At 40.9% G+C, this 24,628-nt stretch overlaps 2 protein-coding genes across 3 annotated transcripts in view; one reads left to right on the top strand and one right to left on the bottom strand.

Moving 5' to 3' along the window:
• LOC129813694 (parathyroid hormone/parathyroid hormone-related peptide receptor-like) overlaps positions 1–14,008 on the top strand; it is a 69,870-nt gene extending 55,862 nt beyond the window's left edge. For both annotated transcript variants that reach the window (XM_055866119.1, XM_055866118.1), the window contains exons 6-13: positions 4,128–4,314; positions 6,399–6,552; positions 7,116–7,176; positions 7,665–7,731; positions 7,894–7,988; positions 8,946–9,087; positions 9,545–9,586; positions 9,807–14,008. In XM_055866119.1, coding sequence (XP_055722094.1) covers positions 4,128–4,314; positions 6,399–6,552; positions 7,116–7,176; positions 7,665–7,731; positions 7,894–7,988; positions 8,946–9,087; positions 9,545–9,586; positions 9,807–10,181 — 1,123 coding nt within the window. In that variant the 3' untranslated portion in view covers positions 10,182–14,008. The remainder of the gene's footprint in view (positions 1–4,127; positions 4,315–6,398; positions 6,553–7,115; positions 7,177–7,664; positions 7,732–7,893; positions 7,989–8,945; positions 9,088–9,544; positions 9,587–9,806) is intronic.
• The window catches only part of LOC129813696 (transmembrane inner ear expressed protein-like), a 48,860-nt gene continuing 38,170 nt past the window's right edge, over positions 13,939–24,628 (bottom strand). Inside the window, exon 4 of the mRNA XM_055866120.1 lies at positions 13,939–14,305. Coding sequence (XP_055722095.1) covers positions 14,010–14,305 — 296 coding nt within the window. The 3' untranslated portion in view covers positions 13,939–14,009. The remainder of the gene's footprint in view (positions 14,306–24,628) is intronic.

Raw genomic sequence — 24,628 nt, forward strand, 5'->3', positions numbered from 1 at the left:
GGCAATTAAGGTCACAGTTATGAAAACTTAGGACACTCAAGGGGCCTTTCTACTGACTCTGAAAAACACCAAAAGAAAGATAACCAGATTCCCTGCTCATCTGCGTGAACGTGCCTTAGGCATGCTGCAAGGAGGCATGAGGACTGCAGATGTGGCCAGGGCAATAAATTGCAATGTCCGTACTGTGAGACGCCTAAGACAGCGCTACAAGGAGACAGGACGGACAGCTGATCATCCTCACAGTGGCAGAGAACGTGTAACACAAGCACAGGATCGGTACATCTAAACATCACACCTGCGGGACAGGTACAGGATGGCAACAACAACTGCCTGAGGTAAACCAGGAATGCACAATCCCTCCATCAGTGCTCAGACTGGCCGCAATAGGCTGAGAGAGGCTGGACTGAGGGCTTGTAGGCCTGTTGTAAGGCAGGTCCTCACCAGACATCACCGGCAACTGCGTTGCCTATGGGCAAAAACCCACCGTCGCTGGACCAGACAGGACTGGCAAAAAGTGCTCTTCACTGACGAGTCGCGGTTTTATTTCACCAGGGGTGATGGTCGGATTCTAATTTATCGTCGAAGGAATTAGCGTTACACCAAGGTCTGTACTCTGGAGCGGGATCGATTTGGAGGTGGAGGGTCCGTCATAGTCTGGGGTGGTGTGTCACAGTGTCATCGGACTGAGCTTGTTGTCATTGCAGTTAATCTCAACGCTGTGCGTTACAAGGAAGACATCCTCCTCCCTCATGTGGTACCCTTCCTGCTGGCTCATCCTGAAATGACCCTCCAGCATGACAATGCCACCAGCCATACTGCTCGTTCTGTGCGTGATTTCCTGCAAGACAGGAATGTCAGTGTTCTGCCATGGCCAGCGAAGAGCCCGCATCTCAATCCCATTGAGCATGTCTGGGACCTGTTGGATCGGAGGGTGAGGGCCATGGCTATTCCCCCCAGAAATGTCAGGGAACTTGCAAGTGCCTTGGTGGAAGAGTGGGGTAAAATCTCACAGTAAGAACTGGCACATCTGGTGCAGTCCATGAGGAGGATATGCACTGCAGTACTTAATGCAGCTGGTGGCCACACCAGATACTGACTGTTACTTTTGATTTTGACACCCCTTTGTTCAGGGACACATTATTCCATTTCTGTTAGTCACATGTCTGTAGAACTTGTTCAGTTTATGTCTCAGTTGTTGAATCTTGTTATGGCATACAAATATTTACACATGTTAAGTTTGCTGAAAATAAACACAGTTGACAGTGACAGGACATTTCTTTTTTTGCTGAGTTTATCATGTTTTACCTTTTACCTTTGCCTTTTCCATGAGCGTTTGACTTTCAAAAGGATTAGAGATAGCTGCATTTGAGGTTGTTGCCTTAGGGCCAGTGTGTGATTGTGGTACGTGCCTCATCTTGCTGACATTTATATTCTTAGTTATTTTCAAACTTATTGATCTCAGGCCATAGAGATCTATAGGAAAGCTGTGGTTAGTGTTTGTTGTTATTCTGTCTACTTAGTGGGATGTTTATATGAAGATATCGTTAATATATTGGTGTGCAGTTTCAGCCTCATCAAAATACTGTCATCTACAGGCTGAAACCTTTAAGGTGGGCTGAAAGGGCAAATTAATTCTGACAGTCAATTTTATATGTAGTGAATTGACTGTTTGGATTTTCTAGAGAGAGTTACTTTGTTCTTATCATTGCCATAGAACAACGTATGACTCATATTCAACAGCATAAATGCTAATCCTTGAATTAATTTGACATTTTACAGTGAATCAGGTCCAGGAATTGGTGCAAAGTCGTGTTTACAAACGTTCCGCTCTGCGTGACTTAGGGAGTAACCCAATGTTTTAAGAGAGAAAGCCCCTAAACTGGCACCAGGAAATCTATGGGCCAAATGAGTTTAATAAGGCGTCTCAGGGGTCCGTGGATGTCTGGGCTGACGATCCAGCAGCATGTTCAGGAGCACTCCAGCCACGGCTCCCTCTTCCATTTAACGTCAGGCTTTTAAAACCCTCGGAGACGAGAGAGGCAGGTTCATAAACGTTTTCTGGGGAGAGACCAAGTGATACATACTGCACATTAGCAGTAGTGTTCCTCCCCTTCACCCAATGCACTGGGGGACTGTTCTCCTCACAGGAGGCTGGTGGCACCTGAATTGGGGAGCACAGGCTCTTGATAAAGGCTGGAGCGGAATCAGTGGAATGGTATCAGATTCCATTCCGTTCACTCCGTTCCAGCCATTATTATGAGCTGTCCTCCCCTCAGCAGCCTCCACGGGTTCACATACAATATGATTTTCCCTCACAACTTCATAAATCAATATTCCCCAAAGCAGAGCTTGTCTAATAGCCAGGTTACCTATTGGTTTGACTACAGAGGTTAGTCACAAGCAAATAATGAGCGAATAATGATTCATGAGTTTTCTGCTGTCACTTATTATATAGCTCCCTATGATTTAAAGATGTTGACAAGGGATATTTTGAGGATAATGTGACAGATTAACTTGCTTGTCTGGGAGGAAATTCACATGCTCTTTGATCTTCTCAATACATCAGGGCTTGACATGAACTTTTCTAGCCACCTGTCCTTCGGACAAGTAGAACTGATCTTTTACTTGTCCGAAAGCTTAAATCACTTGTATGGTCTGTCACACCATGGGCCAAAAAGGTGACTGAACATTGCGTTTTTGATGCAAGAAACCACTTCACAAAATACAGTACATTCATTATGATCACTGGTGTTGACAATGGAACGCTGCTGGTCTCTGAACCCATGTGTTGTATCTCCTGCCGTTGTGGCCTTGAGCAAGGCACTTAACCCCCCACAAAGTATAATGCTGCACTGACAGGCTACTGTATAAAACACGTGGTCCGTCAACCGTCCATCTGGAGAGCTACTGGATGTGAAGAATCTTCACCCAACCCTGCTCAAAGACACCAGTCATCTTAGTCATCTTATCAAGGTCCTGTTGAGCAGCTGATTTTTTATAATGTGGGGTTTTCGAGCAGGGCTGGAGCAAACGCCTGCACGCACAGAAGCTCTTCTGGAATCTCCAGGAGGATGTTGGCCACCCACAATTACCACCAAATACTTTTTATGTCTTTATAAAATAATTCCCTCACTCAATGAACCAGGGACCAAATGGCTACTGTGGGCGAGGTTCATTCAATATTTGTGCTTTTCAATCCCCTAAATCAGTAGTTTTATTATAGTCAGCGAGGAATTCAGCTGGCTCTAATTATGATGATCAGCACTACCTGGCATGATGACTCCTTGCTGTCCCCAGTCCAACTGGCCGTGCTACTGCTCCAGTTTCAACTGTTCTGCCTGCGGCTATGGAACCGTGACCTGTTCACCGGACGTGCTACCTGTCCCAGACCTGCTGTTTTCAACTCTCTAGAGACAGCAGGAGTGGTAGAGATACTCTCAATGATTGGCTATGAAAAACCAACTGACATTTACTCCTGAGGTCCTGACTTGTTGCACCGTCGAAAACACCTGTGGTTATTATTATTTGACCATGCTGGTCATTTATGAACATTTGAACATCTTGGCCATGTTCTGTTATAATCTCCACCCTGCACAGCCAGAAGAGGACTGGCCACCCCTCATAGCCTGATTCCTCTCTAGGTTTCTTCCTATGTTTTGGCCTTTCTAGGAAGTTTTTCCTAGCCACCGTGCTTCTACACCTGCATTGCTTGCTGTTTGGGGTTTTAGGCTGGGTTTCTGTACAACACTTTGATACATCAGCTGATGTAAGAAGGGCTTTATAAATACATTTGATTTTGATTTGATACTCTTCTGAAGAGTGTGAAAACACACACCCACATTCACACACACATACTGTTCACACGCACACTCACTGTGGAAAACCTTCACCCCTCCACACACTTATCACCTTGATAACATTTCAACATGGGTTCCTAGTGTAGTAATGGCTTAGTAGCAACACATTCTCTGATGTTTTGCACAAGGATTTATGTATTTTTCAATGATTGTCTTTGGTATGAAGAAGCCAACAGTATAACTTACAATTACCCCAACATGATGATTGCATATCACGGTGCAGATTATATCATCATTTATATGATCTTTTTCTCCTCTCCTCTCTGCCAGGCGGTTGCATTGCACCAGGAACTACATCCACATGCACCTGTTTGTGTCCTTCATGCTCCGAGGCATCAGCATCTTCGTAAAGGACGTGGTGCTGTACTCTGGCTCTGCCCTAGAAGATATGGAGAGAGTCAGTGTGGAAGATCTCAAGTCCATCACTGAGGCTCCTCCAGCTAACAAAACCCAGTTTGTAAGTGCCTAATCTTTTCTCCCCAGACTATAGGAAGTTTGGTGCGCGAGAATAGTAGGTAGCAGGCTAATGTAGTTAAGTCACTGACCAAACGCAACTGTGAATTATTTCCATAGAAAACAAATTCTGGAATACTTGTGGAATACAAATTCTATAACTTTGTTATTTTGAGAGGTCCATTGTAAATTGGTTGGATCGTTGTAAAAGGCCTTCCTCTAAGGATATAGTGATCAGTGTAATCCAGGGACTATTGGATATGACTTACTAAAGTTGTTCCAGCATTCAGTATTATGAGTCATCGGTCTTTTCATTATAATTATTATTTTTTCATTACTGTCTCTCGCAGCATTTCTAAATTAGAAAAAAGTAAATGCTACTGGGAAAGACTTGCCTAATGATAATAAAACAAGAAGAGAGAGAGAGAGAGAGAGAGAGAGAGAGCGGAGGAGAAAAGGCTAAGTCTCTCTTGGCTCGCGTGTAATATCCCTAGCTAGAGTGAGCATGCAAGGCTGAAGGAATCAGCTATGGACTTCAAAGTACTCTGGTAGAATAGACAGGCATAGAGGTGGGCTTCTCTCGTGGCATACACAGGCTGAACCTCCAGGGATTCCCTGTTGTTTACAGTTGATCAGCATCTACAGATTGGAACAACACACAGTATTCATTAGGATTAGAATACATCTTTAATTGTTCAAACCGTGATTGGAACCTAGAGGTTAAGGTTTCATCCTGGACAGGCTTGAATGTTGGTTTACTCACTACAAAGTGATTTCACATTTGTCAATGTACACACTACCCTTAGAGTTTCTGTATGTCACACCAACCCACCAGAATAACTATATAACAGTGCGAAGCAAGAGTAGATTATAAGGATTCAAAATGGCTTCAGGTCACACTATAAGAAGATCCAAGGCATTCTGAATTGGTTCTGCGATTGACAGGTCGTGACCATGAGACTATAGTGCCTCGATCACAACGACAGCGTCATTGCATTTTGGTTCACCAGAACTACGTTCACTTCCAATGGAACGGTGCGTTTGCCTTGCAGCATGTCGCTGCAGAGGCAGTTGCAGTGCGTTCTGTGTGGTGCATACGTTGGATTTATCGAACGTATGCGTCAAAATGTATGCTTAGACGGCTCGACAGAAATGGTAACAGAAGGTGAATGTTAAACTTCTGTTTCACACATATCCAGATGGTGCTGCGTACCATTTTGCGCAATGATGCTGTAGGTGTGATTAAGGCACAAGGTTCTATCTGCCCAAAGCATAGTTCTGTGATATTGAGCATAAAAGTTTTCACATGCCAGATCTTAGAACTGTTTTGTAGTGAGTTCTTCTTTTGTTACCCATTAAGGTCCTCACCTTAAAGGTACCTAAAGTGCAGAGTATCAAAATCCTGAGACATTTGTAAATCCGTTTCTTTAGTTCAATCGCGGATATAACCTTATGGCTCTGAAATGTCAATCTGGGTTCAGCCATAAGGTTCGAACTGACACTTCTGAATTAGACATGTTCAGTTTTTAAGAAGATTTTAGCTATTTGAGTAGCATAAATGATAGAATAACACTATTGCATCAAGATAGAGTCAGAACACATCATCAAATACATTAAGACATATATTATGATCCTCAGATGAATTACTGTCATCACTGAACAACGATGTGATATAATTTACTGTAAGATTTCTGACAGTGTTGTTTTTTTGCTTTCGTGCCATTATTGCTGGCTAGACTAGGCTAGATCATACTTAGAGGGAGATGGAGACATGCGTTCTGATTAGTTTTGTATTTGTTCAGGCTTGTGATTGGTTTGCAGGTAGAACCTTATATCACAAAGTTCAAATTGGTTCATGCAAATATAATTTTTTTTCACTTAAAATGTACTTTTTCAAAATGTTTACTTCACAGAGATATGAAAAACCATCTAAAGATCAGATAGAACCTTATAGTGCCTAGGTCTCAAGGTGTTGGAAGTCATTAGTCATTCATCTACAAGTGCTTGTGACCATGAAATAGGCTGCTGTATTTAAGGATGCTTAGTAAGTTCAGAAAATTTTATGTATTTGTCTGTTGTTTCCTTTAGATTGGCTGTAAGGTGGCAGTGACCCTGTTCCTATATTTCCTGGCTACCAACTACTATTGGATCCTAGTAGAGGGACTGTACCTCCACAGCCTCATCTTCATGACCTTCTTCTCAGACAGGAAGTACCTCTGGGGATTCACTCTAATTGGATGGGGTGAGTGGTCACAGAATTCTTTGGAGGTTTTACTGCAGATTCACTGCTATGAAGTCAAAAAATAAGCTAAACAAACTATCCCAGACAGATGTATTAATCAATCAATTTCAAAAGCCATTCCAATGTTATAATGTTTCGAGGAAGGTTTAGAAGAAAGCTGATAATATTGTTGATTCCACAATTATCTACAATTCATTGGTTTCACACATACTGTGTGAGTACTACTATAATCAGAACTCAAGAAGAGTTCAGAAAACTCGGCTGTACGGCTCCTGCATTGTACACACTGTGTGTATCTGTTATGTAAGCACAGCGCATACAATGTGGATGTTGTGTCACCCAATTGCCTCGCTGCAAGAATCCGAAAAACGACATTATATTAGCAGTATATTACAAGGGTAATTTTGACTTGAATCCACAATGATAACTGGAAGAAAATGACTGTATTTTGTTTTTGAATCATTGTTTGTGTGATTGCAAATAATTATGCTCTGTTCTGCAGGGGTCTCAGCTGTTTAGTTGTTTTGAGATCTTTTTTTATGTTTGTTGTTGTTGATTTACAGGGGTCCCAGCTATGTTTGTGACAGTGTGGGCGAGTGTGAGAGCCACCTTGGCAGACACAGAGTAAGTACTGCGCTAAAATCCCAATTCGTCATTGATGATGTCAGCTCTAAACACATAGTACTGTACATTTGCCAGAATCTTTCATGGGAATGTGAAACAGGACCTTAGAATGTGTTCCAGAATCCTCTTAGATTCTTAGAATATTTAAGGGTGTGAGTGTACATCCTCAATTTCATAGAAACACGCATTGCAGTATTTACACAGTAGTACCTCTCACAGGTAGATTCTGACAGTTTTCAGGATAGGAAATGTGTGTACGGAGGAAGTAGTTTGTGTACAAGGACCATGTGTAAACATTGCCATGGCTGGTTGGATAGAATTCCAGCCTAGGACTTAGAGCCTAGGAACAGACTGTAAGCACTGCCAACTTCCCCATGTGTTGTTGCTACACTAGGATAAACCGAAACAGATCAGATCCTGAAAGCGATTAGATAAACAATTATACCTACCTGTATTAGTTTTTCATGTGTCCTGTTTATCACTTGCAGGTGCTGGGATCTAAGTGCAGGCAATCTGAAGTGGATCGTACAAGTTCCCATTCTAACAGCAATAGTGGTAAGTAAACATGTCAATTGAAAATCTTAATTGGCGTAATGGCATTTAACGTTTTCGATTGACACGTTTACTTACCACAATTACTTACCACTATGACCACCATTTGCTTTTTGAGAGATTTGGCCTTGGTGTTCTACATTGTGTAATTTTCTGTTTTTAAAGGTGAATTTCATGCTGTTCCTGAATATAATACGAGTTCTGGCCACTAAACTTCGAGAGACAAATGCTGGCAGATGTGACACAAGACAGCAGTACAGGTAAGAAGCATTACTCTGACTGACTGCTCCTCCTTCCCTGACTGTTTCATCATGACATTTTGTATTCCTTATATACATTTGTATTCTGTTTTATCTCCAGCATGCTGATAGAAATATAGAATCTTTATCACACCGAAACATGCCACCAGTAATGTCAGTGATACATAGTATGTATGAAAATGCATAATGCAGTGAATGACCATGATAACATCAAACTTAATCTCCTCATTACAATAAATGTCACGCACAGTAAATCTAAAAATAAATGTTAAAAGTATAATAATAATAATCACATTGAAATCTGTACAGCACTGTAGATTAAAGGTACAGTAGATTATATTTGTAGCTGGCAAAAAATGTTTTATGAACAATGGGGCAAAATGCCAATAAATACAGAGAGTGTACAAAACATGACAATCTGTCTTTCCATGACATAGACTGACCAGGTGAAAGCTATGATCCCTTATTGATGTCACCTGTTAAATCCACTTCAATCAGTGTAGATGAATGGGGGGAGACAGGTTACAGAAGCCTTTAGACAAGACATGGATTGTGTATGTGTACCATTCAGAGGGTGAATGGGCAAGAAAAAATATTTAAGTGCCTTTGAAAGGGGTATGTTAGTAGGTGCAAGGCGCACCAGTTTGAGTGTGTCAAAAACTACAACGCTGCTGGGTTTTCAAACCTCAACCGTTTCCTGTGTGTATCAAGAATGGTCCCCCACCCAAAGGACATCCAGCCAACTTGACACAGCTGTGGGAAGCATTGGAGTCAACATGGGCCAGCATCCCTGTGGAACGCTTTTGACACCTTGTAGAGTCCATGGCTGCACAAATTGAGGCTGTTATGAGGGCAAAAGGGGGTACAACTCAATATTAGGAAGGTGTTCTGTTTTGTACACTCAGTGTAGATTGTAATAAAAAATCATCTTATGAAAATGTTCTTGTATTTATTCAGGAAACTGTTGAAGTCTACATTGGTCCTGATGCCACTGTTTGGTGTCCACTACATAGTGTTCATGGCCATGCCTTATACTGAAGTGACTGAAGTCCCATGGCAGATACAGATGCACTATGAGATGCTTTTCAATTCATTCCAGGTATCGACTTATGTTGTACAGCATAGATGGATGGATGGATAGATGAACGAATGAATGAACAAACTAATGAACTAACTAACTAATGAATGAATGAACAAACGAACGAAAGAATGAATGAATATACTACTGCATATGGGTTTAGTCACAGGCAGCCAGCAATAGATCCGAAACAATGGGCTACTACAGTACTTTAAAAAGATCCAATAAGGGGCACTGCATCTGTTCTAGTGGTGTGCTACACATAATTAGCTATTGAGTTGTGATTAAACTGTGATGAGTTAAGATTTTGAGAGAGCACAGCTCAGTGTTTTCAGAGTAAGCAGCTGGTATCAATGACGTGAAGAAGTCACTTTAGATTGCATGGCATTCTTCCAGAGTGCTCTGGATAGATGCACAGGTCAACCTGTGAACTTTGAGGCTTAAGCAAAAATGTAATAATGTTTTTTATCCTTTTCAGGGATTCTTTGTTGCAATTATATATTGTTTCTGCAATGGGGAGGTAAGGACTACTTTGAACAACTTTGTTAATATATTTCTGTGAAAATGTCCGCAATGACTCATTATAGGTTTTTATTTAAGACAAAATATGTAATCCTGAAAGATAATATAATGTTCAAGATGAATTGCAGTCACAGCATGCACACACCTGAGACTCAATTATTGTATGTCACAGTAGATTAGATCTATTTAGTTACAATCTAATTTCTTTCCATCTTTAGGTTCAAGCGGAAATTAAGAAATCGTGGAGCAGGAGGACACTAGCGCTGGACTTTAAACGTAAAGCCCGTAGTGGCAGTAACACATATAGTTATGGACCTATGGTGTCTCACACCAGTGTAACCAACGTCACTGCCCGGGGGCCCCTGGCACTGCACCTCACCACGCGCCTTGGGGGCCCCGTCACCGTCAACGGGCACCGGAATCTCCCGGGGTATGTGAAGAATGGTTCCATCTCCGAGCACTCCATCCCTTCCTCAGGACAGGAGTTACATGTTCCCGAGGAGGAGCAGCCATCCAGTAACGTGCCACCGCATTCTGTTGAGGAGGAGAAACCCTCGCCTGTAGTGGAGGAGGAGCGGGAGACCGTCATGTGACAATCATGTGACCTCTTGCGAGAGATGGTCATGTCATGTGACCTTCAGGCAGCCAATAGCGCCTCCACTGTGAGGACAATCTCTGTAGGAATGAGTCATGGGAAAGATCTCAATTACATACTCCTTGTGTCCTCTCTCCTCGTCTCCAGAGGGACCTCTGGCTTTCTCATCCAATGAGTTTTGAAAAGGAGAAGAGGAGAGAGGACGCGAGGAGTATGCAATTGAGATCTTCCCATGAAACATAGCACCACATAGACCAGTCAAGCTTCTCAGTTGATTTTATTTCACTGCCTTCAATGTGTTGCAGCAAGTACTTTATAATGGATGAATCCCAACCATGGTCTGTGGATGAAAAGTAGGCTAATGTGTCTGACTGAAACAGACAGCATTGATTGTCCACAGGTCCTGTGGCTGAAGGTGTCAACCGTATACTATAGGTCCTCATTCTGGCAGGAGCATGTTAGCTTATGTTAGTGTAGCAGATGGCTAAGTTAGCATACAGCTCACTAGCTCACATCTGCTACATTAGGCACTCCTAGTGATATGAGAATATGCCTGGCTGCAGTTGAGTCTGCCTGCGTGGTTGGGGAGATCTCACTACGTTTCAATTTGTTTGAAAATGTGGATGTAAATTGACCCAACCCACTTTGATGTAGCTAAAAGGGAATAAAACTCAGGTCCTCTAAACCCTCCATTCTAGTGCATCAGTTGGAGCTAGTCTGTAGTTTCAGAGGTGTGCTGGCTTCTTGAGTTGATTTATATGGAGAAAGGCCCAATGGATTACTTTTCCCCATGAGTATCAACTTTTTGTACAGTTTGTATTTTTGCTATTTAAAAGAGACTATCCTAATATTCAATGTCTATGGAAGGTTATGCTTTTTCCATAATGTGTTGATTACATTCTTCAATAATAATATTATATTTCACAATATATAATGCCACAAAAGTAACCGAAACTTGGAGCCCATTGGAGTCAAAACGGGTTTTTCCTGTGTTTTATATATATTTCCACACTCTTGGAATAATACTGCAAAATTGTGTAAAGGATGATAATGCCCTTTTAATGTAAGAGCTGTTTGAAAAGACCGCCTGAAATATCTGCCTGTTTTGGTTGGATGGAATTTTGGCCTGCCTGGCAATGTCACCAGGGGGTCCTCTCTGCAAATAATAGCTCGTTTTCAGTTTTCCTCTCCCAACTCAGACCACTCCCAGATAGTCCGAGCAAAATTCTTGCTTGCTTGAGAAATTACTCTTTGCTAAGAAGGAATTTTGGTTTCTTTTTGAAGTAAGGTACTTAATTGTTACCCAGAAATGATTTGTTATTGAGATAAAAGTGGTTGCATTGGACCTTAAGTTTTGAGAGAAATGGAGTGCTAGAGACAGCTCGAAGAGGACAAAAATAACTATTATATAATGTAATTGTAGAAAACTACTTTATTAACATTTTAAAGGGAGGCACCCTCTCCAAAACTCAGGGTGCAGAAAACAGTAAAAAAAATGTACGGAATGTTAATTAGATGAGGAATTCCAAGGGATTCTCAAATTCCACAGGAGAATTCCCAGGGAGACTTATGAAGAGACGGTATGAAGGAGCACCAGAACTGAATAGCACACAACTGTTATGTTTTATATAGTCCAGTGGTTTGCTGCTCTTTTTGTATATACAGTATGTATGCATTTGCATAGAAGTCACAATGTTTACAATGATAATAAAATCCATTCTAGCTGTGAGCTAAAATAGCATCAAAGGTCATGTAAATGTATTAGAACTATAATTTGATATTTGTACAGACTTTTGAAAATGTTAAGGGATGTTGAAAATGTAGAATGATTTATATTGTATTTAGTGGTAAAAACATTGAAACTGGATATATACTGTAGGTGAGAGACAACATACTGTTATGAAGATTCAGGACCATAGAGTTAAGATTTCAGTAGAATGCCTATCAGAGGTAATAACATAACATTAGACAGCTATTTACACTATACTCACATGTAATTCTGTTAATGTGGCAGTTGATTGACTTTAGGTTGATGGGAGTCAAGAACTCAATTGCACTCCGCTACTGTATATCCACATGTATACACTTTGACCCTACAGTTCCCTCCCCACTACTCTATATCCACATTTATAAAGTGGGTGGTTTGAGCCCTGAATTCTGATTGGCTGAAGGCCATGGTATATCAGACCATATACCAAGAGGTATGATAAAAAATTTAGTTTTACTGCTCTAATTACGTTGGTAACCAGTTTATAATAGCATTAAGTCTCCTCTGGGGTTTGTGATGTATGGCTAATATACCACGGCTAAGGGCTGTGTCCAGGCACTCTGCGTGTCCAGGCACTCTCTTCATTCCAATCCGTCCCAATAGTTCATATACATTTTCAACCCTGTCCATCCCAATGTATGTTTCATTCCAATCCGTCCCAATAGTTCATATACGTTTTCAACCCTGTCCATCCCAATGTACGTTTCATTCCAATCCGTCCCAATAGGTCATATACGTTTTCAACTCTGTCCATCCCAATGTATGTTTCATTCCAATCCGTCCCAATAGTTCATATACGTTTTCAACCCTGTCCATCCCAATGTATGTTTCATTCCAATCCGTCCCAATAGTTCATATACGTTTTCAACCCTGTCCATCCCAATGTACGTTTCATTTCTGATCTCTGTGTGGCTTGCTATTCCTATTTATTGTCATTGTCTTATATGGTTAGGGCACATGATATTTTATACTGAAGAGTAGAGCTAACTATAAAGGTGGAGATCATTTTCTGCCTCACAAAGATCTGTTGCGTGATATAAGCGTGATGTAAGGATACCATTAGAGAAAGTGTTACCTAAAGATGCCATCTAAGCCAACAAGAAAATGAAAAATACAGTAGAATATCCCCATTATCTTATACAGTGGTTATCTTAAACCAACCTACAGCCAACAAACATGCCACTGGCAAGTAAATAAGTTTGGGAGTATTATTATTATTATGTTTTGTAGGTATGCCCGTCTGAGCTTTACATGTCCATGTTTGATTCGGAAGGGGGCAATGGTAGAGCCAGTGTTGATTAGGAAAACATTTTTTTTTTTTTATATATTTGAGCACTTTACTACCCTATTATATTTCCTATTGTTGGAGCTAGGAACACAAGCATTTCATAACATCCGCAATAACATCTGCTAAATATGTGTATGTGACCAATAACATTTAATTTGATTTGATTTATTGATTGTATCATGTACATTTATTGTTTTTTAAATTCAGTATGTAAACAGGCCAATACTTAACAGAGCTAATATTGTACTCATTTTTTGAAAATTACCTCTCACGGAAGTAAAAATGACATGCTATTTTCATTGTTTTTTTATTTATCTTATATTGAAAATGTGTCCGTCCTCAAAGAGATAGGAGTTGGTATTTTTCATTAATAGTCTTTATGCCATGTGTAGAGAGGGTGTGACTGTTTGTGTTTGAAATAGGACACACCATACCTGGTTGTTTTCACTCAATGTCTGTTGAGTGAAGTCAATGTTGTAAATGTAAACGTGGGTTTAAAATAAAATAAAATTCCAATCTAATGTTTATCATTGTATTGTGAATAAGACATTAAAATGTACAATTGTACTGTAACTGAAGTGTTCATTGAATTTGAAACATGACTGCAATCCTATAGTAATTCTGTTCTTGTTCTAACAAGAACTTACATACAGGTTGAAGAAATTAATATGTACTTTTATTCTCATTATATACAATATTATACGCATTCCATATTTACAAAAAGTATTAAAAAATCGACGAGTAAAAAAATAAATGTGTTTTTCCAGTGTTCACTTTTTCACAGCAGGTTTTTTGGCTCCCCCCTTTGCACCTCCTTTTGCACCTCCTCCTTTATCACTTCCTCCTTTCTCCATCTTCTTCCCTTTTACTTGACTTGCTTCTCCTTTCTTTCCTCCTTCCTTTTCACCTTTTTCTCCTTTTTTCTTAGTTGATCCCTCCTTTTCATCATCCTTTTCCTCCTTGGCACCCTTGCCCTCTTTCTTCTCCTTGGTCTTCTTTTCCCCCTTGTCACCGTCCACTTTTCCTGAGACTGTTGTTACCGCTTCTTTTTTCTCCACAACTACAGCTAGAATGATAAAAAGCACAAGAGGGAACAATCACTTGGAGGCCGCAACAACAGCATTTGTTATCATCAAGACCTCTGACAGCAATAATATCTGGTAAATGGAAAGGAAAATATATAATCCCGGCAAAGCGAACCCTACCTTAAGTGGGTCACAGTATTCTAATGAATGCGCATCTGTCTTTCTCCATTCTAATGAACACGGCCTATATATTCTACTAATGAGGTTTCATACGTTTACTGGGCTGGCCGGGAAACAAATTATGGGTATTTGAAATAGCAAAATATTTGATTAACTAAGTTTGAATCTACCAGAAGGCCATGAAGTACTGTAGGCAATCTGCACTCCAGAGGATTTCATAATCCTGGTAATTGATCACGACAAACATAACAATCTAAATGGCCTCTGTACTACACAACATCAAAATAACTATGTTTGTTCTATGCTATGAGTTTCGTTTGCTCCACCTCCGAGAACCAATCAAAATGTAAGGTGAACCCAGGTCAAGGAAGGAACGAGCTTCCCGCTGATGCTAGGACAGCAGAGTTCCTGTCCATCTTCTGAAAATGTTTGAAATCCTAACTCTTTAAAGAATATCTTAAATAACCCTCCCCCTAAAAAAATACCCTCCCCCCAAAAAACAATACAAATAAATACTAACACCCTTGCCTTTCATGAACTAACACTCACACTTCATCTTTTACTACTCACACTGACTTTGCTGATAGCTACTTGATTGAGGAAAATGTACTTACTATGACTGTGATATGTGGTTGTCTCACCTAGCTATCTTAAGATGAATGCACTAACTGTGAGTCACTCTTGATAAGAGAGTCTGCTAAATGACTAAAATGTCAATCGAATGAGACTTTACTGCAAAGCAAATAGATCTAAAATATATGGAAATAATTCAAGATGTACAGTGCCTTGAGAAAGTATTCACACCCCTTGAATTTTTCCATGTTTTGTTGTGTCACGCATACCTACAATACCACATAATGTCAAAGAGGAATTGTGTTTTTAGATATTTTTACAAATTAATAAAAAATGGGGAGGGATGGTAGGCTTAGAGGGGAAGGATCATAGGGTTAGGGGAAAATAATAAAGGAAAATGCATTTAAAAAATGTAAATATATATATTTGATATACAGTACCAGTCAAAAGATTGGACACACCTACTCATTCAAGGGTTTTTCTTTATTTTGACTACATTGTAGAACAATAGTGAAGACATCAAAACTATGAAATAAAACATATGGAATCATGTAGTAACCAAAAAAGTGTTAAACTATAAATATATTTTATATTTGAGATTCTTCAAATTAGCCACCCTTTGCCTTGATGAGAACTTTACACACTCTTGGCATTCTCAACCAACTTCATGAGATAGTCACCTGGAATGCATTTAAATGAACAGGTGTGCCTTGCTGAAAGTACATTTGTGGAATTTCTTTCATTCTTAATGCGTTTGAGCCAATCAGTTGTGTTGTGACAAGGTAGGGTTGGTATACAGAGGATAGCCTTATTTGGTAAAATACCAAGTCCATATAATGCTAAGAACAGCTCAAATAAGCAAAGAGAATAGACAGTTCATCATTACTTTAAGACATCAAGGTCAGTCAATCTGGAAAATTTCAAGAACTTTTAAGGTTTCTTAAAGAGCAGTCGCAAAAATTATCAAGCGCTATGATGAAACTGGCTCTCAAGAGGACCGCCACAGGAAAGGAAGACCAATAGTTACCTCTGCCGCAGAGGATAAGTTCATAAGAGTTATCAGCCTCAGAAATCGGCAATTAACTGCACCTCAGATTGCAGCCCAAATAAACGCTTCAGAGTTCAAGTAACAGACACATCTCAACATCAGCTGTTTAGAGGAAATTATGTGAATCAGGCCTTCATGGTCAAATTGCTGCAAAGAAACCACTACTAAAGGACACGAATAAGAAGAGACTTGCTTGGGCCAAGAAACACGAGCAATGGACATTAGACCGATGGAAATCTGTCCTTTGGTCTGATGAGTCCAAATTTGAGATGCTTGGCTACAACCGCCGTGTCTTTGTGAGACGCAGAGTAGGTGAACGGATGAGCTCCGCATGTGTGGTTCCCACTTTGAAGCATGGAGGCGAAGGTGTGGGGGTGCTTTGCTGGTGACACTGTCTGTGATTTATTTAGATTTCAGGGCACACTTAACCAGCATGGCTACCACAGCATTCTGCAGCAGTACGCCGTCCCATCTGGTTTGCACTTAGTGAGACTACCATTTCTTTTTCAACAGGACATGGACCCAAAACACACCTCCAGGCTCTGTAAGGGCTATTTGACCAAGAATGAGAGTGATGGAGTGCTGCATCAGATGACCTGGCCTCCACAATCACCCAACCGCAACCCAATTGAGATGGTTTGGGATGAGTTTGACTGCAGAGTGAAGGCAAAGCAGCCAACAAGTGCTCAGCATATGTGGGAACTCCTTCAAGACTGTTTGAAAAGCATTCCAGGTGACTACCTCGTGAAGTTAGTTGAGAGAATGCCAAGAGTGTGCAAAGCTGTCAACAAGGCAACAGGTGGCTACTTTGAAAAATCTAAAATATATTATGATTTATTTAACACTTTTTTAGTTACTACATGATTCCATATGTTTAATTTCAACGTTTTTATGTCTTCACTATTATTCTACAATGTAGAAAATAGTAAAAATAAAGAAAAACCCTTGAGTGAGTAGGTGTGTCCAAACTTTTGACTGGTACTGTATATACAGTTGAAGTCGTAAGTATACATACACTTAGGTTGGAGTCATTAAAACTCGTTTTTCAACCACTCCACAAATTTCTTGATAACAAACTATGGCTTTGGGAAGTCAGTTAGAACATCCTCTTTGTGCATGACACAAGTAATTTTTCCAAAAATTCTTTACAGAGAGATTATTTCACTTATAATTCACTGTATCACAATTCCAGTGGGTCAGAGGTTTACATACACTAAGTTGACTGTGCCTTTATCCTGTTAAAGCTGGGGGCGCTGTTGTCACTATTTATGGTAATCGTGTAATTTTTGAAACGGCTTCCTACAAAATTCTTGATCGTACAATATGCATATTATTATTATTATTGGATAGAAAACAGTCTATAGTTTCTATAGGAGTTGAAATTTTGTCTCTAAGTGGAACAGAACCCATTCTACAGCAATTTCCCTGACATGGAGTCAGATTTCAGAAATTTTGGCCACTGTTCTGGAGTCAGTTTTAAAGCCAATGTTATTCCTATGAGTATACGGACACTGCTTACGTCTTCCCCTGGATGCCTTTACGTGATGACGATTTGAATGGGGTCGATTGCGCAATCACAGGCACTATAAATTAAAAAACCCTGTAGCTAGTAACTCTTTTGCAGCTGCGTCATGCGCGTGGAGGACACCGACCCGCACCTGTTCCAAGCATTAGTGTTGGGAGTAATCTTTCTCCGGTCATGTTAAGACTCGTTATAGGAGTTAAAAACATCATAAGGTAGTTAATTTAATAGCAATTTATATCCGTTTAGTGCGATTTTGGGACATTTATTTCTGAGACGCTGTGAATCTCTGGGCACGCTTCCAGTTCATCCCGAACGCAGTTGGCATTTCCACATGGCAAGAGGACAGCTTTCCACCAAAAGACTATTAGACCCAAGAAAGGATCCTTTGCCCAAGATACTGATGGAAGAACAGCTCAAAGTAGGAAATTTTTATTATGATAAATCGTGTTTCTGTCGAAAAATGTTAGTGGCTTAGGACGCCATGTTTTTTGACGTAGCTTCGCTTGGCGCAAACTGTATTGAAAAGTAAGGATAATTTAAAAAATGTAATTCCGCGATTGTATTAAGAATTAAATTGTCTATCAATCGCTGTCCACCCTATATTTTTTAGTCACGTTTATGAGTATTTATGTATACGAGTAGATCACTGTCTAATATGGCGCACGGACATTTTCTCACCAGCTGGGCTACATTTCTCATTGTCTAACCATGATTTTGGTGGCTAAATATGCACATTTTCGAACAAACTGTATATGTATGTTGTAATGTGATGTTACAGGGGTGTCATCTGAAGAATTCTGAGAAGGTTAGTGAAAAAAATAATATATTTTGGCGATGTTTACGTTATCGCTCTCTTTGGCTAGAATCAATGCTGGGGTAATGTTTGCACATGTGCTATGCTAATATAACGATTTATTGTGTTTTCGCTGTAAGACACTTAGAAAATCTGAAATATTGTCTGTATTCACAGGATCTGTGTCTTTCGATTAGTGTATGCTGTGTATTTTTACGAAATGTTTGATGATTAGTAGTTAGGTAAACACGTTGCTCATTGTAATTATTCTAGTCCATTTGTGACGGTGGGTGCAATTGTAAACTATGCCAGCTACCTGAAATATGCACATTTTTCTAACAAAACCTATCCCATACCATAAATATGTTATCAGACTGTCATCTGATGAGTTTTTTTCTTGGTTAGGGGCTATAAATATCTTAGTTTAGCTGAATTGGTGATAGCTACTGGTGTTGGTGGACAAATAAAAGATGGTGGATTATGCTAATGTGTTTTTAGGTAATAGATTTACATCTTTACATATTGTGTCTTCCCTGTAAAACATTTTAAAAATCGGACATGTTGGCTGGATTCACAAGATCTGTGTCTTTCATTAGCTGTATTGGACTTTAATGTGTGAAAGTTAAATATTTAAAAAAAATAATAATTTTGAATTTCGCGGCTCTGCCTTTTCAGTGGAATGTGGGGGGGGTGTGCCGCTAGCGGCACCCTCATCCTAGACAGGTTAAACAGCTTGGAAAATTCCAGAAAATGATGTCATGGCTTTAGAAGCTTCTGATAGGCTAATTGACACAATTTGAGTCAATTGGAGGTGTACCTGTGGATGTATTTCAAGGCCTACCTTCAAACTCAGTGCCTCTTTGCTTGACATCATGGGAAAATCAAAAGAAATCCCCCAAGTCCTCAGAAAAATAATTGTAGACCTTCAAAAGTCTGGTTCATCCTTGGGAGCAATTTCCAAATGTATGAAGGTACCACGTTCATCTGTACAAACAATAGTACGCAAGTATAAACACCATGGGACCACGCAGTTGTCATACCACTCAGGAAGGAGACGCGTTCTGTCTCCTATAGATGAACGTACTTTGGAGAGAAAAGTGCAAATCAATCCCAGAACAACAGCAAAGGACCCTGTGAAGATGCTGGAGGAAACAGGTACAAAAGTATCTATATCCACAGTAAAACGAGTCCTATATCGACATAACCTGAAAGGCCGCTCAGCAAGGAAGAAGCCACTGCTCCAAAACAGCCATAAAAAAGCTGGATTATGGTTTGCAACTGCACATGGGGACAAAGAACGTACTTTTTGGAGAAATGTCCTCTGATCTGATGAAACAAAAATATAACTTTTTGGCCACAATGACCTTCGTTATGTTTGGATGAAAGAGGGGGAGGCTTGCAAGCCCGAAGTACACCATCCCAACCATGAAGCACGGGAGTGGCAGCATCATGTTGTGGGGGTGCTTTGCTGCAGGAGGGACTGGTGCACTTCACAAAATAGATGGCATCATGAGGGAGGAAAATTATGTGGATATATTGAAGCAACATCTCAAGACATCAGTCAGGAAGTTAAAGCTTGGTCGCGAATGGGTCTTCCAAATGGACAATGACCCCAAGTATACTTATAAAGTTGTGACAAAATGGCTTAAGGACAACAAAGTCAAGGTATTGGAGTGGCCATCAAAAAACCCTGACCTTAATCCTATAGAAAATGTGTGGGCAGAACTGAAAAGGTGTGTACGAGCAAGGAGGCCTACAAAACTGACTCAGTTACACCAGCTCCAGCAATGGGCCAAAATTCCCCCAATTTATTGTGGGATGCTTGTGGAAGGCTACCCAAAACGTTTGACCCAAGTTAAACAATTTAAAGGCAATGCCAACAAATACTCATTGAGTGTATGTAAACTTCTGACCCCTGGGAATGTGATGAAAGAAATAAAAGCTGAAAGAAATCATTCTCTCTGCTATTATTCTGACATTTCACATTCTTACAATATAGTGGTGATCCCAACTGACCTATAACAGGGAATTTTTGCTTGGATTAAATGTCAGGAATTGTGAAAAACTGAGTTTAAATGTATTTGGCTAAGGTATATGTAAACTTCAACTGTATATGGTTGTCTAGCAAGGATCAACAACCAATTTGGCAGAGCTTGAGGATTTTTTAAATAATAATGGGAAACTATTGTACAATCCAGGTCTGCAAGGCTCTTAGAGACTAACCCAGAATGACTCACAGCTGTAATCACTGCCAAAGGTGATTCTTACATGTACATTTCTGTATTTCATTCTCAATAAATTTGCAAAAATGTATTGAAACATGTTTTCACTTTGTCATGTTTTTTTTTGTGTAGATGGGAAAGAAAAACAATCTATTGAATCCATTTTTAATTCAACTGTAACGCAACAAAATGTGTACTGAGTAAAGGGGTATGAATACTTTCTGAAGGCAATGTAGATGGTTATATCCCTTCCTTGATCCAGCATATCCATTGACATGTATTTATTCATTGTTTTATATGTATTTATTCATTGTTTCCAAAGTCAAATGGCATTTTGAGATAGAGGAAAGATGAAAGTATTGAAACTATTTAGATGAAGACTAAGCTGTTTATATGCCATCTGTTACAACTAAACACGTGAATCAGCATGAAGACAGACACAGTGTGCATGTCTTACAACGTCCCCTCCATGCATGAGAGGATTTCTGTAATGAAAAATTCAACAGCTCCCACAATCTAGAGCTGTGAAGATTGCAAGGATTGCCTCGCGAATGCCCCCTCCCTCTATAACAGCCATGGTAGCACCCCGGATGTGCTAGTTCCTGCTCTAGGGGAAACCACTGCTGAGAGGGAGAGGATACTGCTGCTTCTTACTACACCTTCTTAAAGCAATTGAGCGGGACCTTAAGCGCAACAATTGCATAAAATACTGTATGAATTGGATGTAATATATCATACGAATTGCACCAAAAAAAGGAGGTAACATACAGGAAATGGATGACGTAGTAGACGATTGTGCAACATTTTCGGGGACCCGTTTTGGTTCGTGAGCAGTACTTTCAAAGCTACTGGCTGAAATTATACAAAACTTGTATAGCACATCTTGAATACAGTAACAGAGGAGCAAACACAGAGAAATAGAATGGACGTCCCCATTCAAGTCAATGATGGCATAATGGGTGGACCGGTAGTCATTTTGAGTGAACCCATTGGAGCAAAGCAGGAAGTAAAAACAGGAAGTAAAAGTAGGAAGTGTACCCATCAATCTGTGCTGTGATTTGTTGATTCAACTCAACTGACATTACAAAAATACATTCCATTATATGAGCCACATCAGTTAACATAATTTGAATGAACATTCTACATTACATCCAAGATGGATGGAACCAATATACACAGGCAGGTTTGGAAAGCAAAGGCTAGCTTTTTCAAACAGAAATGTGCATCCTGTAGCACAAATTCAAAAAAGTTCTGGGACACTGTAAAGTCCATGGAGAATAAGAGCACCTCCTCCCAGCTGCCCACTGCACTGAGGCTAGGAAACGCTGTCACCACTGGTAAATCTGCAATAATTGAGAATTTCAGTAAGCATTTTTCTATGGCTGGCCATGCTTTCCACCTTGCTACCCCTACCCCGGTCAACAGCCCTGCGCCCCCCACAGCAACTTGCCCCAGCCTCCCTCATTTCTCCGTCACCCAAATCCAGATAGCTGATGTTCTGAAAGAGCTGCAAAATCTGGACCCCTACAAATCAGCCGGGCTAGACAATCTGGACCCTCTATTTCTAAAATTATCTGCCGAAATTGTTGCAATCCCTATTACTAGCCTGTTCAACCTTTCTTTCGTATCGTCTGAGATTCCCATAGATTGGAAAGCTGCCATGGTCATTCCCCTCTTCAAAGGGGGAGACACTCTAGACCCAAGCTGCTACAGACCTATATCTATCCTACCCTGCCTTTCAAAAGTCTTCGAATGCCAAGTTAACAAACAGATCACCGACCATTTCGAATCCCACCGTACCTTCTCCGTTATGCAATGTGGTTTCTGAGCTGGTCATGGGTGCACCTCAGCCATGCTCAAGGTCCTAAACGATATCATAACCGCCATCATCGACCTGGCCAAGGCTTTCAACTCTGTCAATCACCACATTCTTATCAGCAGACTCAACAGCGTTGGTTTCTCAAATGACTGCCTCGCCTGGTTCACCAACTACTTCTCAGACAGAGTTCAGTGTGTCAAATTAGAGGGCCTGTTGTCCGGACCTCTGACAGTCTCTATGGGGGTGCCACAGGGTTCAATCCTCGGGCCGTCTCTTTTCTCTGTACACCTCAATGATGTCGCTCTTGTTGTTGGTGATTCTCTGATCCACCTCTACGCAGATGACACCATTCTGTATACTTCTGGCCCTTCGTTGGACACTGTGAACTAACATCCAGGCGAGCTTCAATGCCATACAACTCTCCATCCGTGGCCTCCAACTGCTCTTAAATAAAAGTAAAACTAAATGCATGCTCTTCAACCGATCGCTGCCCACACCTGCCCGCCCGTCCAGAATCACTACTCTGGACGGTTCTGACTTAGAATATGTGGACAACTACAAATACCAGCTTACTGGTGCTCTTCCATGCCATCCCTAGGAGGGGTGCGTCACTTTGCTGGGTTGAGTCACTGACGTGATCTTCCTGTCCGGGTTGGCAACCCCCCCCCCCCCCCCCTTGGGTTGTGCTGTGGGGGAGATCTTCTTGGGCTATACTCGGCCTTGTCTCAGGATGGTAAGTTGGTGGTTGAAGATATCCCTCAAGTGGTGTGGGGGCTGTGCTTTGGAAAAGTGGGTGGGGTTATATCCTGCCTGTTTGGCCCTGTCTGGGGGTATCGTCAGACGGGGACACAGCGTCTCCTGATCCCTCATATCTCAGCCTCCAGTATTTATGCTGCAGTAATTTGTGTCGGGGGGCTAGGGTCAGTCTGTTATATCTGGAGTATTGCTTCTGTCTTATCCCGTGTCCTGTGTGAATTTAAGTATGCTTTCTTTTTCTTTTCTTTCTCTTGAAGGACCTGAGCCCTAGAACCATGCCTCAGGACTACTTGGTCTGATGACTCCTTGCTGTCCACAGTCCATCTGGCTGTGCTGCTGCTCCAGTTTCAACTGTTCTTCTTGCGGCTATGGAACCTTGACCTGCTGTTTTCAACTCTCTAGAGACAGCGGTAGAGATACTCTGAATGATCGGCTATGAAAATGTCAGTTGGTTTTACTCCTGAGGTGCTGACCTGTTGCACCCTCGACAACCACTGTGATTATTATTTGACCCTGCTGGTCATCTATGAACATTTGAACATCTTGGCCATGTTCTGTTATAATTTCCACCTGGCACAGCCAGAAGAGGACTGGCCACCCCTCATAGCCTGGCTCCTCTCTAGATTTCTTCCTAGGTTCTGGCCTTTAGAGTTTTTCCTAGCCACCGTGCTTCTACACCTGCATTGCTTGCTGTTTGGGGTATTAGGCTGAGTTTCTGTACAGCCCTTTGTGACATCAGCTGATGTAAGAAGAGCTTCATAAATAAGTTAGATTTTTATATTCATTACATGTATGTGTAAATACACACGTTTGCATTAGATCCATGAACACATTCAAACCCCCTCTCCTCATCCCATGATTATTGCTTTGGATTACTGATTTAATGAACTTCAAAACAGTCATAAATGCAATGTCAGTGTACCCACATGTTTAGTTACACTGTACCAGCCGATGTAATTACTATGAAAATATAGTCAAGCCAAGTGTGACCACTATCTTCCTCCCTCCCACTGTGACGTCCCTAGGCTACGACTCTTCTCACTGATGGTGTTATTTTCTCAGTCTGAGACACACAGGCGCACTCACACTCTCTTGCACGCCCGCTCACACACACTCGCATGCACACTGTTAGTCTACACCTGTTGTTTATGAAGCATGTGAACGAATACTATTATATTTGTCTCTCTCTCTCTGGTATTCTGTCTGTCCGGTGGAGACCGAGGTGCAACATGCACACTTCCCCTCCTGACTCCTCTTTGCATGCGGATATGTAGGGTCATCTGAATAATCCTCAGATGACCCGACACCTCTGTGGGAATGAAATGTGGTTGCGTGTGCATTTGTGACCATGCGTGTGTGCATCAGAGCCAGTAAACTGACACAATGCAGCGCATGACTGATCAAAGTGTGCTGGAATAACGTCTACTTTCCATTTGAATAGCTTTTCC

Source organism: Salvelinus fontinalis, chromosome 17 (assembly GCF_029448725.1).
Source record: "Salvelinus fontinalis isolate EN_2023a chromosome 17, ASM2944872v1, whole genome shotgun sequence".
Classification (NCBI taxonomy): Eukaryota; Metazoa; Chordata; class Actinopteri; order Salmoniformes; family Salmonidae; genus Salvelinus; species Salvelinus fontinalis.